Raw genomic sequence first — 17236 nt, 5'->3', positions numbered from 1 at the left:
ATATTCTACCCAATACTTTGCTAAGAAAGCACAATACTTTATAAAAGAATCCAATGAATGTGCAGGAAAACAATCATGTTAACATGGCTGTGAGATTTCTTTTTTAAAGTAACTTCATAAATCTTGTGCAGTCTGGCTGCATTTTGCATTGATTTCAAACTGATCCTACACTCCCAACCTACCCCATTCTTTGTCCCATGCATCAGTACCACTTTGCAGAACATCTGACAAGATGAATTGCTGATCTCTTCAGCTGATAGTATCAATTACATTCATAATTTTCAATCCTCAGTATTAGTTAACATTAATTAACATATTAATTAACATATGTTTTACCATTCAAAAGATACCTGTTCTGAGTATTCACCTGTGTGGTTCATAGTAGCTCCTGAGGCTTAGATAATACACTTAGGGCATATTTCCCCCTAGTTAGTCTTATCAAGTATGGGTAGATCTATTTTCACAGGGCAGCACACAAAAAAACTGCATGTGAGTCCAAAGTAACCACTTAACTTTTACATTGATAAAAGGTTTTTGAAAATCTTAATTAAAAATCTTAATTATATTATATTAATTTATAATCTTAAACTGCCTTCCTTAAATCATGTAGAACAGGGGTAGTCAACCTGTGGTCCTCCAGATGTTCATGGACTACAATTCCCATGAGCCCCTGCCAGCTGGCTGCTGATCTTAAAGCTCTTTGGGTTCAGATCCTCAACCATAAGTGACCTTGGGCCACAACCTGTCTCTCAGCTGCATCTGCCTCATATCATGGTTGCAAGGATAACATGGAGGAAGGGAAAATGATATATGACTTGACTTTCTTGTCTGGAAGCATGGAATACAAACATGAAATAGACGTTTAATTCACTGTTATGAAAGAACGTCAAGACATGATGGGAAAAAATGAACACCCAATTAAAACAGGCGAAGAAAAGCAGAGGAGAAAACACAATTTTTTAAGAATACAGTAAAAAACCAAGAACTAAAATAAATGATTAAATTGACACTCTTTCCTGCTGAAGTGGAGAACAAAATGGTTAACTGCCAACAGCTCCTTTGTGCATTACATTTGATTCTGAAGAGGAATATCTTATGTGTTAACGTGGCAATTCCCAAAAGGAAGTATAGGAGTCACTACTACAACTGTGCTGATCAACAGTATAAGGCTGGGGGAGTATTTCCATAGATGCCCTAAGTGTGTATACTGCAGATTCTCACTTCTGGCATCATCCCTTCCTGCTGATTCTCTTCCTTGTCATGCTGCACACCACCCTAGAGAGCAGTCTGATCTTCGAGGGGAGGGGGGGAGTGGAGAAGAAAAGGCCCAGTGTGTAAGTAGAACTTTGTGTGATCCCATTGGATTCTGCAATATATCAAGAAGCAGAAAAAAGATAGCATACCAACAACTTACACGTAGTCTGGATGAGCTCTAACATGAAGACCAAATTTGGAAGAGGGGCAGTGCCATGCTTAAATGTGTTTGGAAACTACCTATCAATATAATTATATTAAAATAAAAAATGATACCTGTTCTGAAAGTCAGCAACCATATCCCTTCTCTCTGAGATTTTTGATGAGCCATCTAGCCGCATGTATGTATGTTTCCTGTAAACCATGTATTCCTAAGTGAAGAACACAAGAAATCCGAAAGAGAATTGATTAATCTTATATCTTTTAAATTTAAACTTCATATGTAGAATTTCAGCAGCAATGAAAATCATACTAGTTATTGAACAGCAAATTTGCGTATCTTATGGGGTGGGAGATCTGATGTGTCAAAAGGCTACCCACATAAACCTATATGCAAAATATCATTGCAAAATAACAATACCGCTAAAACCTATTCATTCTGAATCCAACTGAATGGCATAATAAAAAAGACTGGTCCTCAGAAAGCCAATATCACACAGGTATTTTGTGATTCCCCATTCATTCAATTTATTTATTAATCAGACAATGCTACCAAGTGATTTTAACTCTGTACCTGCTAACTCTTTCTGACCTACATAACATATTGCTTGGTTATCATAACATGCAAGCAGAGTTTCAAAATCTATAGTTTTATCTGTGTCTCTCGGGACAAACTTAAAAGGCTGAAATAAAGCTCAAATTAAGAGCATATGATCCTTCTCACTACATACAGCCCCAGTACTATTCTCCACAAACACTGCTTTCTCTTATTCCCAACCAAAAATGCAGATGTTCAAGATTTTGGAGACTCAAGCTAGGCTCTGTAAATTAGGCTGATTATAACTAGGATTATGAAATACTAAGAAACAGACTCTCAGTCTTGTTCATAAACTATACTACCATCATAAGCAAAATTTAAAGTATTTGGAGGTTTTAAAAGACTGCACTGGAGGTAGGTTATGTTAACACATTTACTTGTATTTCTTCTACTAATTCCCCCACAAAAGTTAACAGGACAATACAGGAATTAAGTGGAACTTTGATGGATTTACTACTTCCAGTCATAATGGGTGCTGGTTTTTACCATTACTGGCCATCAGACTGGAAGTCATCAACACTCTTGCCTTGAGTTCTAGAGAAAAAGTGTGCCAACCTTCCTGCACCCCATCTGTCAAGCATGCTAGACGGCCTTCTTGATCAGGAAACAAGGAAGATCTCAACGTGGCCTGGTTACTGAAGGCCAAGCCGCCACTGCAATAGAAGGAGCAAAAAGGGCAAAAGGAAGCCCAGATCCCTGTGCAACATCCAGCAAACTCCAGTCCTAAATTTACACAATTTAGCCTTGGAGTTTATGAGTAAACACCCCACCCCCTTTTGTTTTTTCCTGCAGCTGCTCTGGTGATCTCTCTATTGCACCGTGGGACAACCAATAATATTTTAGGATTGCGGCCAGGTGCCTCAGTGGAAGTGAATCATCCTGGACAAGCAAGACCATCTGACATGGTTGCGGAGTCACAGGGAGCATGGATCATATTTGATAAAGAACTGAGAGCAGCTCATACATACACCAGAACAGTCGGGCGGGGGGGGGGGGAGTGTATATTGGAACCTGCTTCAAACAAGATTTTCCATATTTGTATGGGAAATGTAGGAAGGTGGAAATGGTTCTAATGCACTATGTTTGTCCTTCTAAAAGGAACCTGGAGACTGGTAATAATATACAGGCACATTAAGGCCAAATATGATATTTGGAATGTTAACAGAAGCCCAATAATTGCAATGGAAGACACAAGAGCTCTTGCCAGCTAGATCTTTCCCCTCACAGACTGAAATCTTCAGCCTTTTAAGTACAGAAAACTGCTACTTCCAAATCCTAAAATGGTATTAAAATTACTGTGAATAGCGTACACTGAAGCTTATTCAGCATTAAAGGTCAGCATACATCTTAAGAATAATCCTGAAAAGTAACAAAAAACAGTTTTGAGCGCAGTGTGTGTGTTGCTCAGGCAACAGAAAAGTTGACTAATTTCATCTCTCCCTTCTTGATCTACTGAGAATGACAAGGAGTTTGCTAAGCTAATACACCACTCGACAGCAATTAATTAAACCAAAAACATCAAAGCAGTTTATTTAGCTCTCTTGGTCTTACTGCTGAAGCAAGAATAGTTTATAGCAGGGGTAGTCAACCTGTGGTCCTCCAGATGTCCATGGACTACAGTTCCCATGAGCCCCTGCCAGCAGTTGACTACCCCTCGTTTATAGGACTAGGTAAGGCTAGAGAGATGGACCACTTAGTCATGGAGACAGACCTTAAACATTCTCAAGTGAAAAGAGTTTGCAGAGAACCTTCCATTCATTCATATATTCATTAATTCATTCACTCACTCACTCACTGCCCTCCCTTGGAAAGCCAGCATTGGGGTGCCACAAGCAATCTGGGTGCATCATCTGGCATCATCTGGAAATGGAATTGGGGTCACTGTGGGTGGGCAGGTAGCTGTGAATATCCTGCATTCTGCAGGGGGTTGGGCTAGATGACCCTGGAGATCCCTTCCAGCTCTATGATTCTAAGTCCATTGCCAAATGATGGGGAAGGGATGGTTTTCAGCCAGGCACAGATATTTGCATAACATTTCATATCGGGTATATTGTTTATGTTGTACTGAGCACACTGGTTTTCACCAGCTTTGGGAAACAAATCTGCCATTGATGAGTTCTTCTGCATAAAAATTCTGATGCCTGAGATTCTGAGTTTCAGTGCCAGAATAAATCATATAAATCTTTTCAACTATTTTATCAAAGATAGGGAGGGTTAAGCTTTAAAAAAACCCAGGTTGGTGTTTGAAAAGGACCCAAGTTATCTTTATTCCACAATAACTATTATCCTGTGAATTGAATAATGAGATCATTTCTATCCTAAATACTCCTGGCCAAAAAAAGGATTTAAAAGAAATCATGTATTTCTGAAATACAGGAATAATATGTGTCTTAAGATATCTTCATGGGAGCTATGTATAGAATGATTTGCTCATGGTTTGTGTGTGTAAAATTCCATCTTCTGTTACTTCTAATGGCATCCTATTAGTAAATGACTAAATCTAATTTTCTTTTTTTTTTAGATTGAGATTCTTATGTATTGCCAGCAGACCAGCCGACAAAAATTATTGTACCAAGCTCTGAAGAACAAAATTTCTATTGATGACCTTTTGCAGTCCTCCATGGGCACAACCCAGCCTTGTCCAGAAGGGCTCTTTGATCTTTTTGTCTTTTGGTACATGCAGGAGCAAAGAGGCATGGAACATTTACTTCTGCAAGCACCTCCTGCTTATGCATGATTTAAGCCAAACAGGATTGTACAAGCGCAGCTACATACAACAGCTACGAATATTAGTCGTGGAAGGAGTGGAAGAACGCACAGTCCTATAGTAAACAAAATTATGAACCAGTCCTAAATGCTGCAGTACTACCCAAAGCATGTCCAGAGAATCAAGCAATACAGTCTCTCTTCCTGCACACAGTCAGAGGAAGGATTGTGCTATTGAGACTGTACTCTGGCTTGAGGCCAAGCATTACACTCCTAGCGCATGAGTACAGCTTTGTCAGCTGGCAGTAGTGCTGCACAAAGACACTTCATGCTGCCCTACTGTGGGCAGATCTGCTAATTTCTTTGCACAACATCATTTTTGCCTCACTGGAGATGCAGAAGTCAACATAATGCCTGCACCAGGCTCTCAAGTTTAAGTTGCTCTGTGAACTTTTCCCTGGCAGTGATAACAGAGGCACCTGCTGTTTCTAACTGCCTTGCAGATATAAGAGTGCAGAACTAGGAAAAGTGAGAAACCAGCAGCTCTGTAAATCTAGAACAGAAAGGGCAAGCTGAAAAAATCGCCATCAATTCCATCAGTCTTTGGATCTGCTTAAAAGATTTTTAGCCTGGATTTCATTAGTCATTAGCTTCAGAATCCCCTTTGTGTCGGTTACACGGTTCTTACCTCCAACAAGTCAATCATCCTTGTCATCTGAGAATAGATAAGGACTCTGTGTCCTTGAGATTTTAATCTTGTCAACAGAATATCAAGGGCATAAAGCTTTCCGCTGTCTGTGATCAGGCTCTCTTTGTCTAAAAGGAAGGAAGGGGAGGAAAGATAACTAAACACTTAATGCAAGGGAGCCATTGTAGCACTAGAGAAAAGATGCATTTTGTAAGATCACACCTTACTTGATTAATACAAAGATGCTCCCCAATAAGGAAGCCCTCGCACCTCATTCTGCAAAACCCAAGGACTTAGACATTGCCAGGTTTGGCTATAGTTTTTCTGCATAAGCACAAGCAAAACAAATCATAGTACGTATGTAGTTCTATGAGCAAACAAAACACTATAGATGCCACGTACAGCTCATATACAAAAGGGAGAAACAGTAAATGCAGTAAATTAAACAGCCCAAAAAGTCTAGCACAATTACAGCTTGTGGGAAATACATGTGCTACTCCTTTGTTTTTAGAGATAATAGCATTGTTGGTTGCAGATAATTTATATTAAGCCAATTTGAACAACTTTGTGTCCAGATTATATAAATCTTACTGACTAGACACTAACCACTGTGCTCTTTAGATACCTGTCATCAATACAATACCACTTCCTTTACCTGGCTCACACTTTTGTTCCATCAAGCTGATGCCTATAATCATATACTATACATACAATAACAACAATAATAATTTTTATATAGCCTGCCATTTCTCTAGGTAACATTTTAAATAACTATAAAACAATATTATCATACTTTATATATTGAAAACATAATGGATTCCTTAAAATAGTACTAATTGCTTCGGTTCTTGAAGCAGGAGGGTTGATAAAGATAGAATATTCAGGCTTAGGTATAATTTGGCTGGTGTTTTGAACATGGGGGCCAAGATTTCAGGACTCTTGTTATGCTTCAATTGTAGGCCTGGTAGACCAGCTGTGTCTTACAGGCCCTATGGAACTGTCCCAAGGCCCCATGGGACCCTGATCTTGCAAGGGAGAGAGTTCCACCAGGCTAGGACTGGGGCTGAAAAAGGCCCTGGATCTGGATGAGATTGATTTGATATTTTTGGAGCTGGGGTTCTTGCACTTTCTAGATCTTGTTATTTGGGGGATATATGAGAAGCAGCCCCTGTTTAGGGTTTTAAAGATAATAATCAGCATCTTGAGTTTGATCCGGTCTTCAATCTGGAGCCTGTGCAGCTAGTATAACACAGGTCAAATATATATTATGCATGTACACAATGAGATAGAATTGGATATTTGAGAAAGATTCTGGCATCATGACTTTTCTAACTTCACTTCTTCCTTCAGAGCTTCTCAGTTCATGGTGGCAGAAAACATTAAAAATGCACACTTGGTAGTTGTCTAATAAAGGGTTCAAGCTGTGAAAGACCACAGGCTGTCTAAATGATGCTAACTCTCAAAAGCTTACACCCTCAAAATCCTGTTGGTCTCTAAGGTGCTACTGAACTCAAAACGAGATGTTCAAGAATCTGAAAGCTGTCTTTCTGATGTTTATGTATAACCTTGTTTATGTATAACCATAGTTTTGAGTTATGCCTGAACTAAGTAATAACGTAAGTAACTACAAACACAGGAGTGGCCCAACCATTTCCCCTTCCTACAGAAGCAAGAAATCAGATACAGCAAATGACAGGCAGGGAGTACATTTAGCTCACAGAGAAAATATCCTACTACCGCCACCAGCAACTATATCGATAGCAAATGGATATTGATAAATTAGTGATTGTATTTTAAATACTCTGCTTTAGCCTGTCTTAATTCACTAGGAAATAAGCAGAAACATTGCCCACATAGTATAGGAGCTTCTGATCTGCCACCTAACAAACGTGTTGTTTCTAAACTGAAACACCAAACATTAACTTCTTGGTCCTCTGGCTGGACTATAGCTCTCTGTTATCCCCAACAGGACTAAGAAGAGCATTAATGTGGTACGTGTTAATCTGACTTCCATAGGATTCATACAATGTTTTAGAAAGGAAAAGTCTGTTCATCTTCCGACACACATTTGTGATGCCATGTTACAGATCAAAACTGGCTAGCTTTCTTTAAAAAGAGGGAGGGCTTTTAGTTAGGCTTAACTGAGCTGGTAAATGAAAGGGTGCTGTCTGTGGAAAAGAGCAAAATAATAGCTTACAAAAATACCACCAAAGAGATTTTGTTGAGAAAAACTGCTTTTTACCTTAGTTTCTAGTAGGGAATTTGAAAATGACTCACTGATAGTATTAAAATATAGAAGAAAAACTGCTAACTCCTGGTTTCTAGTTTCCCCCCCACCCTGAGAAGCCTGCAGGGCATAATGGGGTCAATGAAGAGCTGGCTGGGTCTCACAGTAAACAAGCAGTGGAGTTGGTACTGTTTATCAATGCAAGAGGGACTCAGACACTTCCTGCCATTTAATCCAAGACCATTTTTCTTCCAAAGAACAGGAAAAGCCTCAAGAGATTCCCACAGTGATCACAAGTGGGAACACCGAGTCTGAGAGAGGACAGAGTTAACTGCAATAGCAGCTGTTCTAGTGCTCATTTCAATATTCACCTCATTGAACTGAGTCACCACTTGTTCATGTTCTGAAACAAGCGCAATCTTATCTCCCGTCATATCCAGTGGTCTTTTTTGTTTTTCATTTTCAATCCGTTGGGAACTTTTTTTTTCTCAGCGCTTTCTGGTATGAATCTAAACCTACATTTATAAATTCCGCAGTTTTCTATAGTCCTGTTTCCAGACTCCTACTTGATCAACCTGCCTCTTTAGAATCCATACACTTAAGATATGGTCTTCTATGTGTTTTTATTGTTGTTGTTTTATTTATATTGTAAGCTGCCTTGAGGTTAAAGGAAGAAAAGTGGCTAATAAATATTATATATAAAATATCAAATAAAAGAGAGTGCACCGATTTTAACAAAATTGGGCAAGCATGGACATCAGGAATTCTCTTAATAGTTTTGCCCCAACTTTAATTACAAATGCATTCAGAAATATAGGATATTTCCCTTTTTTGTCTCCTCCCTTCAGCTCTCCTGTGATCTGAACAATGCAAGCATCTTCACTTTCATGTCCTCCACTTACAGTCATCTCACATTTTGTCTCTTCTTTTACAAGCAGTTATTAATATACTGCAATGTAGACAGAAGAGCATGGAGATATATGTAAATACAAGACAGCGTCTCTCTCTCTCTCTCTATATATATATATATAAATATATACTAGGTACAATTAAAGAAAGCCCAGATCCTACGTGCACACTTCCTTGATAGCCTGTATCCAGGTATTTTGTAGGAAGCCTTAATTTTATGTTCTAACACAGGGGTCCCCAACCGGGGACCGGTCCAGGTCCATGGATCAGTCAGTACTGGGCTGCAGCTCCTCCTCCCCAGCTGCTGCCTCGGGGGCTGCCCTGCCAATTTGCCACCAGATAACCTCTGCTGTTCTCCGGCAGCCGCCATGGCTGGGGCTCCCTCTCAGCGTGGCACTGCACAGCTGCTGCTGGCAGCACCTCCCAGTGGGCAGCGGGAAGTCAGGGGCGCCGGCGGGAAAGCAAGCGGAGCAGGGGCTCAGGCGACAGCGACGTCCCTCGCCAAAAGACTACCCCCCCCCCCCGGACCTCAGTAAAATTATCAAGCGTTGACCGGTCCCTGGTGATAATAAGTTTGGGGACTACTGTTCTAACATACTGTTGTGAAACATGGGTCAAAGTGCAAGCACTCATAGCAGTAAGGTAAACAGAAAGCCTAACATCTAACCTACATTAGTTGGCTGCATTCCGTGTCCATTAAATTATTCAATCACAGGACTGCAACCCACCTGGTATCCTGATGAAAGACCAGCCATTTTGAGGCCTGATCCCTAACAATCCTCCAGGATATTCTGGGAAGAACTGAGAGCACCTTTTAAGCCAGCCAGCTGCTAGTTCAGGTGCACCATGCAATATACACTGCTTTGCTTCGAGGCTTCCCCCATCTTTAAGTGCCCGACGCTCATACTCTGCACTCCGATCATTGCAGTAGAAGTCCAGCGGCACAGCCGTTACCTATGGATTTAAAAAGTAAAATTATATTGGGGATGATAATCAAAAAGCAGAGATCAGTAAGTTTCAGAACACAACATCAAAAAACAAAGGAGTCACGTAACAAAGGAGTTATGAAGCCATAAAAATCTTTCAACTTACAAATAGTGAATGGAGCGAACAAGAAGTAATATTGCACATGTTATACTGAGATGTATTAACAGATATATTTCTTTCTTGCGGAATCCATTATTGTTCTTGATACTTACTATGCCTTAGCAGTGTACCAAAGCACAAACATTTAGGATTTGGACCTTCTCTAACCAACTTCTGCACTGAAACTATAGAGCAGAAGCAATACTATCAAAGTTGCATTCATCAGCTTATTGCAAAACCTCTAAAAGCTGCCTGCACAGAATCTCCACTGATCCCTTTGGGGGGATCCCTTGAACTGCACATTGTGCTCTAGGGCCTGCTTTCCTGTGACCCTCATGGACAGAAGGCACACGGCCATGTTGAGCTTGCACAGAAAAACTACCACCACCACCAGATTTTATATTTTTGTACTCTGAAAGATAGAATACTTCCTTTAAGCTTGAGAGTCAACCTGAAACCTGTCCTGGGCTATCCAAACACAAAGTTTCATTTCCATATTTAGAATGCCAAAACCTTTAGTTTATCTTTGCATACCACCTTCCTTACTATCAGCTTCAGTGTGAATTATCCTGCCAAATGAATAGCATTGCCAACACAAGAATCTAAGCTGCACGCTAAAGCAGCTATCTTGGACCATCTCCATCATTTTAATTCTTGCTGCTATCTGGATAGGGCAGAATGTTAGCCAAACAGCTGTCTCCTCGAATGGCTGGCCAGTTTCCTGATAAAGAATCTGTTCCACCAGACAAGGTTGTCTTTTGTAAAAAAAACCCCAAAAAACAAAAAGAAAAAACCCAAAACCTGAAATACCCTCTTTATCTCTGTTCAACAGGCTATAAGGCAAGACCATGGTACCATCCTGTGCAGCAACTCACTGTTTCCAAACACACTCAGATTCTCACAGCTAGCGAGTGAAAGCGAAGGCAACAACAAGTAGATGCAAGATACAATGAGAAAGCTATGTAGTTATAATCTCTGCTCTCATATCTGCACTGTAGACATTGGGCACACCTCAGCTGAAAAATTATGAATCATCAAACAACTCAATGTTACTGGACAAATCTCTTCTATGCATGTCAAGGCAGAAGGGGTGTTTGTACTTAAAATGGAATGTACTATAGGCCCTCTATAAACAAAGATAGTCACTCGAATTCCAAATTTCAAAAAATTCAGCAGTCACTGTTTACACATCCAGAATTAAGACAAATAATCACCTTAGCTACAGTTCTTCAAGAGAGAATTTCTTAGGAAACCCATTAAACACCCATGTGAAAAGGGAGATAAGAGATTGCCCTCCCAAACGATCCCAACTGCGTAAGCACATGCCAAAAAGAACATTCAACAAAACAGCATGGACCAGAAGACTAGGATTCCTCCCCCACCATGCCCTGCCCGTTTCATGAATCCAGCCAAGATGGAGGTCCTCTGGCTGGACCAGCATGCTGAAAAGCAGATGATGAAGATCCCAGCTCTTAATGGGGTCCAACTGACACCTGTGATTTTGACCAGAGGCCTGAGAGTGATTCTGGTCTCATTATCAATGGAAGCCAGATTGTGAATGTTGCTCACCTGTCATTCTTCCATCTATGCCAACCATGACAAGTCACACTCTACCTCACCTCCTAACCTAGCCAGAGTGATCCATGCAACAGTCACCTCCAGGCTAAACTTCTGCTACTTGCTCTACATGGGGCTTCCCTTGAGACTGACCTGGAAACTCCAACTGGTCAAAAATTCAGTAGCACAGGTCCTTACGGGAATTGGAGACCAGGTCAGATTCAAGGTTTTGTTACGGATCTTCAAAGCCTAAAATAGTCTAGGAGAAGCATATCTGCAGGACCATTACACCCCCTAAGAGTACTATGGTCTGCAGGACCACCTCTCTCATTATGACTCCCAAAGAGCACTATGGCCAATGGACAGAATTTGCTCAGGGTCTCTGGCCCCAAGGAGGTGAAGCCAGCTTTGACCAGGGCCGGGGCTTTTAGGCCCCAGCCCAGTGGAATGCTTTGCAAACTGAAATTGGGGCCCTGCAGGACCTTTACCAGTTCTGCAGGGCCTGCAAGGCAGAGCTATTCCAACAGGCCTATGATTGACTGGAATATAACCTCTAACATCTAACTGGCGGCCTCCCTTGAAGAAAATCTAGGCAAAGTACATTGCCAAAATAAGAATACCCCCCTTAACATCTAATATGATAGCTGGCAGACAGATCAGACTAATATTTTATAAAATGTGATTTTAATATTGTATTTTATTTTATTGTATTGTATTTTATTTTATACTTTGATGGAACCCGCCCTGAGCCTTACGAGAAGGGAGAACAGGTGAAATTTTGATACATTTGAGTTTCTCAAAAGGGCAGTGTGAATTTCACTTATCTAAATAATTCTAAATTATCACAAAACCAATGTGAAACATTTGTGCCATTATGAAAAAGAGCAAAGGTCATCAATGTGTGCAGTCTCAAGATTTAGATGCTAAGCAAAAAGGAAGGCAGCAGGAAAAGAAATCCAACATGAGATGGACTGACTCAATCATGGAAGCCATGGCCTTCAGTTTGATAGGGTGTTTTGGAGTCATGAACTCATAGGCTTGCCCAAACTCAGATGTAATGGGACTATATTTAAGGGAACAGCAAAATTATTAATCAAGCCAGTGTAATATTAGGCAGTGCACGAGGGATGGAGCCTGTGGTCCACATATGGTTCAAATAAAAATAGCATTGTGGCATTGCAGGGAATGCAACTGAGGCGGAGACACTCAACTGGCCTATGGAACATATGTTTTATTTTGGGATAATGAGCTGAGAAAACTTGATGCCTGTCAAGAGGGGAGAAATAGGCAGTTTCCATTGATAAGAACAGGATGCTCTTCGGGGAGTTTGCTACTTCCTAGTCAAAAGCAACGCTATGAAAAGAACAGTCACAAGTAATACAAAAAAAAAAAAAAAGGAACCAAAAAAGGATATCCTATACTGTACTGCCATCTGCAGTCAACAAAATGACTATGTAAAGTGCTCTCTGAAGGAGTGTGCCAGCCAGCCATTCTTAAGCAAAGTGGGCAGTGAACTTCAGAGCACTTAAGTCTACTGATGCCTATCAGTCTTAAAAATTCGATTTCTTAATTGAAAATGATGCTTAAGGAATCTTTTTTTAAAGTTTTTTTCCTTTTACTCAGGAGGGAATTAAAAGTTCCTAAAATAACCTCTCAATATAATCTCACAAGATTGTACTGAACAGATGTTATGAAGACTGTTTACAGGTGTGAGTGCAAAACCCCTAAAACTATGCTACAATATTCTGCTAAGCCATTCTAGCGCTGTACATTCCTTCTCTCACCTTAGTTGTAATGCAAAGATGATTCCCAGTCCTAGATGGAGCAGCAGGTTGTTGTTGCTAGGAATACCTTTGTTTGGTTACATCTGGTTTGGAAGTTTTGCCTTATACTGAATACAGCTAATCTGGATACAATGCACCATTCTACTTGGCTACAACTTGAAAACTTCATTTAGTAAAAATATAACAAAATGTCCTGGTTTTAAACTACGACAACTAGGTCCAGTGGTGTTATTGAGATACCTGAACAGCAACAACAGCTGCTGGTATGTTTCCAGGCTTTATTCAACATTCTGGTTTTAACCAACAAAGCCCTTAACTTACTAGACTACCTCTTTCACAATGAGCTCAACATTATTCAACATTCTGGTTTTAACCAACAAAGCCCTTAACTTACTAGACTACCTCTTTCACAATGAGCTCACAGGGACACATTTTGCCTTGTAGAAGGAGCTGTTTAGTATCCCTATAATCCTGACTGTGACAGGCTAAACAAGGGCTTTTTCCTGTGGTAGCTCTACTGCCCAATGAAGTCAGCAGTGTATTATCATTTAAAAGAGAGTGCAGCAAAGCAGAGGTTTTACAGATGAATGTTGGTTGATCTAGTATGGTTTTGATAGTAAGCAAGTAATTTTTTTGAAATTTTTGTAAAAATTAATATGAGTTACACACCGCCTTATTATCTTGTTTGTCTCATGGAAACAAGATATATTCATATTTTAAATAAATAATTGCTTAAAGCTTTCAAGTGCCAAGGAGAGCAGATGAGGTACTTCTTATATACTTTGCCTCATTTGCCAGCACATTTATGGCGCAATTCAGATAAGGTCTATAGACGTATTAGTACTAAAACAAATACAAATCAGCAAGGGGCATTTGGGTGGCCTGGTGATAAGGGCCTCCTGCTCTCTGCCTGCTTCTATTTGATTACTGCTGCCATTGCTTCTCCATGCGGAGTGGGGATTTATGACTCTGCTATCACTTTCAGATCATTGGTTGACATCACACAGAAGAGTACAAGCAGATGTCCACACCAGTAGAACCTTTCCCGGCAATCCACATGCATATTCAGGGTGGAGAACATTTTCTGATAGCAGATGGTGAATTGTATCTATTAAATTAAATGTTGCTGATTGAGGCTTTTCATATTATGTCAGCAAACAATAACAGCTTGCAAGAAACTACAACACTTTCACTTTTTTTTATTGAACAATAAAGCACAAAGTTAATCTGTAAAGACACATCGGCAGGTATCCTCTCACTTTGCTCAGCAAGGAATGATGCTTTCCTGCAGCCTAAGAAGGGGGAAGGTTCAGTCATCCAGCACCTGCTTGAAACGCAGAAGGTCCCAAGTTCAGCCTCTAGCATCTCCAGCTAGGACATCTACCCATGACCAGTCTAACAGACAATGCTGACCTTGATGGACCAATGGTCAGATTCAATGTCAGGTACTTTTATGTGTTCAAGGAGCCTTCCTCTAAAAGTTTTGCAGAGTGGAATGGTTTGATACATACTATCCTTGCTCCCATTTCCTTGGCATGTGAAGTTGCCTCTCATTTAGCCTTGTTCTCCAAATTTATACTACCACAGAGTTTGCAGAGCACTGGAAATCTGGCAATCGTGAAGTATCTCAAGTGGCTAATACTGTAGTACTAGATAATCTTCTTCACTGTACTCCTAAATATCTGTCTGTCTGTCTGTCTGTCTCTATATATATTTAATAATGCAGTTCTTACTCCTTAAGATACAAGAAACTGGAGAACAAATTCACTGCTCTGGCATTAAAGCAAATTTCTAAATAATGAGGCAATGAAATGGAATGAAGAGGAGACCAAGGTCAGGAGAGGCCATCAGATTCTAAGAAAAGGTCCCTTCTTCATTGTGAAGCAAATATGATACTGCTTACACACTTCTTTCTCTAAACGGCAGCTCCCCACAAGAATACAAATTGTCACATTCATATGCAGTGAGAAAGAATATTATTATCAAAAACTTATACTTAATATGTATATGGGATAAGGGGGGAAAACCCTCAATTCCTCTTCTATGTTGCAATTAAAGAGTCATTAACAAGGTGAATCAATCCCAAGCACCTTGCAAGTCATACTAGGTTAGGCAGAATTCCTAATTTGTACTTTCTGAAATGCAGTATCAAATGCTAGAGATGCCCTGCGTAGACACTGTATTTGATGGTGAGAACAAGTACCACATTCAACCCAGCTCCAGCACTCTGCCTGAAACAGTTTCAGTCAAAGCAGACAGCAATGAGCTATACAGTATAAAGCAGCTTGGTATAAAGCAGCCTCAGATGTCCACAGGCATGTGAAACATAACCCGTGCAGATCAAGTGGGGGTAGCAGGTTACAGTGGGTGAGCAATAGTGTTGTGAGTGTCCTGCATAGTGCACGGGGTTGGACTAGATGACCCATGAGGTACCTTCCAAATCTATTATTCTATGATTCTAAGTGTGAGCCACAGGCTACAAAATTAGAATATGAGAAATTGTGTGGATTAGATCTATGTGCACATGATATCATGATATACAATGTCAAGTGAGGATGAGACAGGTATGGTCCAATGTTCACATGAATAGTAACAGTGCCTGGGTTTTTAATATCTGAGCAAAGCCAAAACATCTTTAAAAAAACAACACAAATCAAATACTTTGAAAATAATTAATAATTTAGAAGTGCTAAGTCTTCTTGCTATTATTCATATTCAGAAGAGAGTAGAAATATAACTTTTAAATACAAACCTTTGGGCTTACTACACACAGGAAGGATGGCAGCTCTGTGATTTGACAACACTGTTTCCATGAGGTAGTTGATCGTTGATGAACAATGTAATCGGAATAGCCAACTACTGCTTTACAGTGGCTTGTGAACACAAGGTTCTGAAAAAACACAAAACACGACAATAAATGTCAAAGTTTACAAAAACTTAAGAAAGTATATCTTCTGTACTATTCTATTCCATGTAAAAAAAATGACAGTCCGCAACAAAAAGGAGAAAATATCCTGACCCAAGTCAAGAACACCAAACTCCGTGCAAAAGGGTCAAAATAAGGAAAAATTGCTCAAGCCTCTGTAGGGTAAAGCATGTTGTAAAATTGAATATTAATATCTATTAAAATTAAAACCCAAGGCTTAAAATATAGCCTTATTAAAATCCAAGTGTACATTCATACTAATGCCACCACTGACCAGACGTGTTTCGGCATGGCTGCCTTTATCAATGATCAGGCATAAATAAATAAAGCAGCATACATAAAATACAGGGACAGATATGTTAAATATACAGTTGGCTCCTTTACATACAGTGATATAATATGTTAAGTATGTAGGACACTAAAGACCTTAATCAATTCTATGGACCAGAAGGCCAGATAAAAATTTTTGAGTCTGAGCATACTTTGGAGAAAGGCTGGACACTGGAAGTGTTCATCTGGACCAGGGCTTGCTTTAGAAGCATACAAGGCCTCAAAGAATTTTACATTAAAACAGAACAAGCATCACTTTGTTTATTAGTATGTCATGGGGAAATATTGACAGTCCTAAGCAGGGGGTATGGATTTATAAGGACACAATTTAAACACAAAAATTATAATTAGCTGATTTGATAATGGGGATCATAAACATGATTAGTGTACAGAACATTTCAGATAACTGTGACTACAGATAAACAAATGTGTCATACCAATGTAATAAGTAATACTGACAAGCTCACAGAAAATGAAATACAATTTCACGTAGTGGATAAAAAAGCTATACAGTGGTTTTATTTTTAATTTAAAAAGCAACAAGCAGAGAGTTAACCCTGCAAATAGCAGTATGCTTGTGGGAGGAATCCCTCCCACTTTCTTGAGTCCAGCACAATTTTTGTTGCTGCCAGAATTCCCTGGCTGAGCTGCTGGTGGGTGTAGCTGGGCTCCTAGGCTGTGCCACCACTGCTCGGCCCAGCACTACTCCCCTGCACCACCATTGCTGCTGCTGAGACCAATGCAGCTCCCATTCTGATTATGACTGATGAGGAAGATGCTTTGGGTAGGTACTTGGCGGCGGGGGGGGGGGTGGGAATTAAGATGTGAAAATTTCAGATTTTTCAGCAAACTTGTTTGTGGGGGAGAATCACCCAAATTTGCAGGAAAAATTGTTTCATTTTAGGCATCTGCAGATGGGGGGGCCACACTTGGCAAGCAGTATGTAATTTTTTAGAATTAATAAAGCCATGCAATTTTATATCAGCTGTAAAATAGTTTCCTCTTGTTCTGT

The 17236-nt window shown here is 39.9% G+C and overlaps 2 protein-coding genes across 5 annotated transcripts in view; one reads left to right on the top strand and one right to left on the bottom strand.

The window, feature by feature from the left end:
* Positions 1-17236, top strand: part of DLL4 (delta like canonical Notch ligand 4) — a 184872-nt gene that overhangs the window by 103168 nt on the left and 64468 nt on the right. The window lies entirely within an intron of this gene.
* The window catches only part of INO80 (INO80 complex ATPase subunit), a 70008-nt gene that overhangs the window by 13560 nt on the left and 39212 nt on the right, over positions 1-17236 (bottom strand). For all 4 annotated transcript variants that reach the window (XM_077322824.1, XM_077322825.1, XM_077322822.1 and 1 more), the window contains exons 25-28: positions 15721-15858; positions 9270-9495; positions 5406-5533; positions 1531-1625 (exon numbers count right to left, since the gene is read on the bottom strand). In XM_077322824.1, coding sequence (XP_077178939.1) covers positions 1531-1625; positions 5406-5533; positions 9270-9495; positions 15721-15858 — 587 coding nt within the window. The remainder of the gene's footprint in view (positions 1-1530; positions 1626-5405; positions 5534-9269; positions 9496-15720; positions 15859-17236) is intronic.

This window comes from Paroedura picta, chromosome 2 (assembly GCF_049243985.1).
Source record: "Paroedura picta isolate Pp20150507F chromosome 2, Ppicta_v3.0, whole genome shotgun sequence".
NCBI classification, from domain to species: Eukaryota; Metazoa; Chordata; class Lepidosauria; order Squamata; family Gekkonidae; genus Paroedura; species Paroedura picta.
Note: the sequence above shows the minus strand (reverse complement) of the source record. Positions and strands in the feature narration are given on the sequence as shown.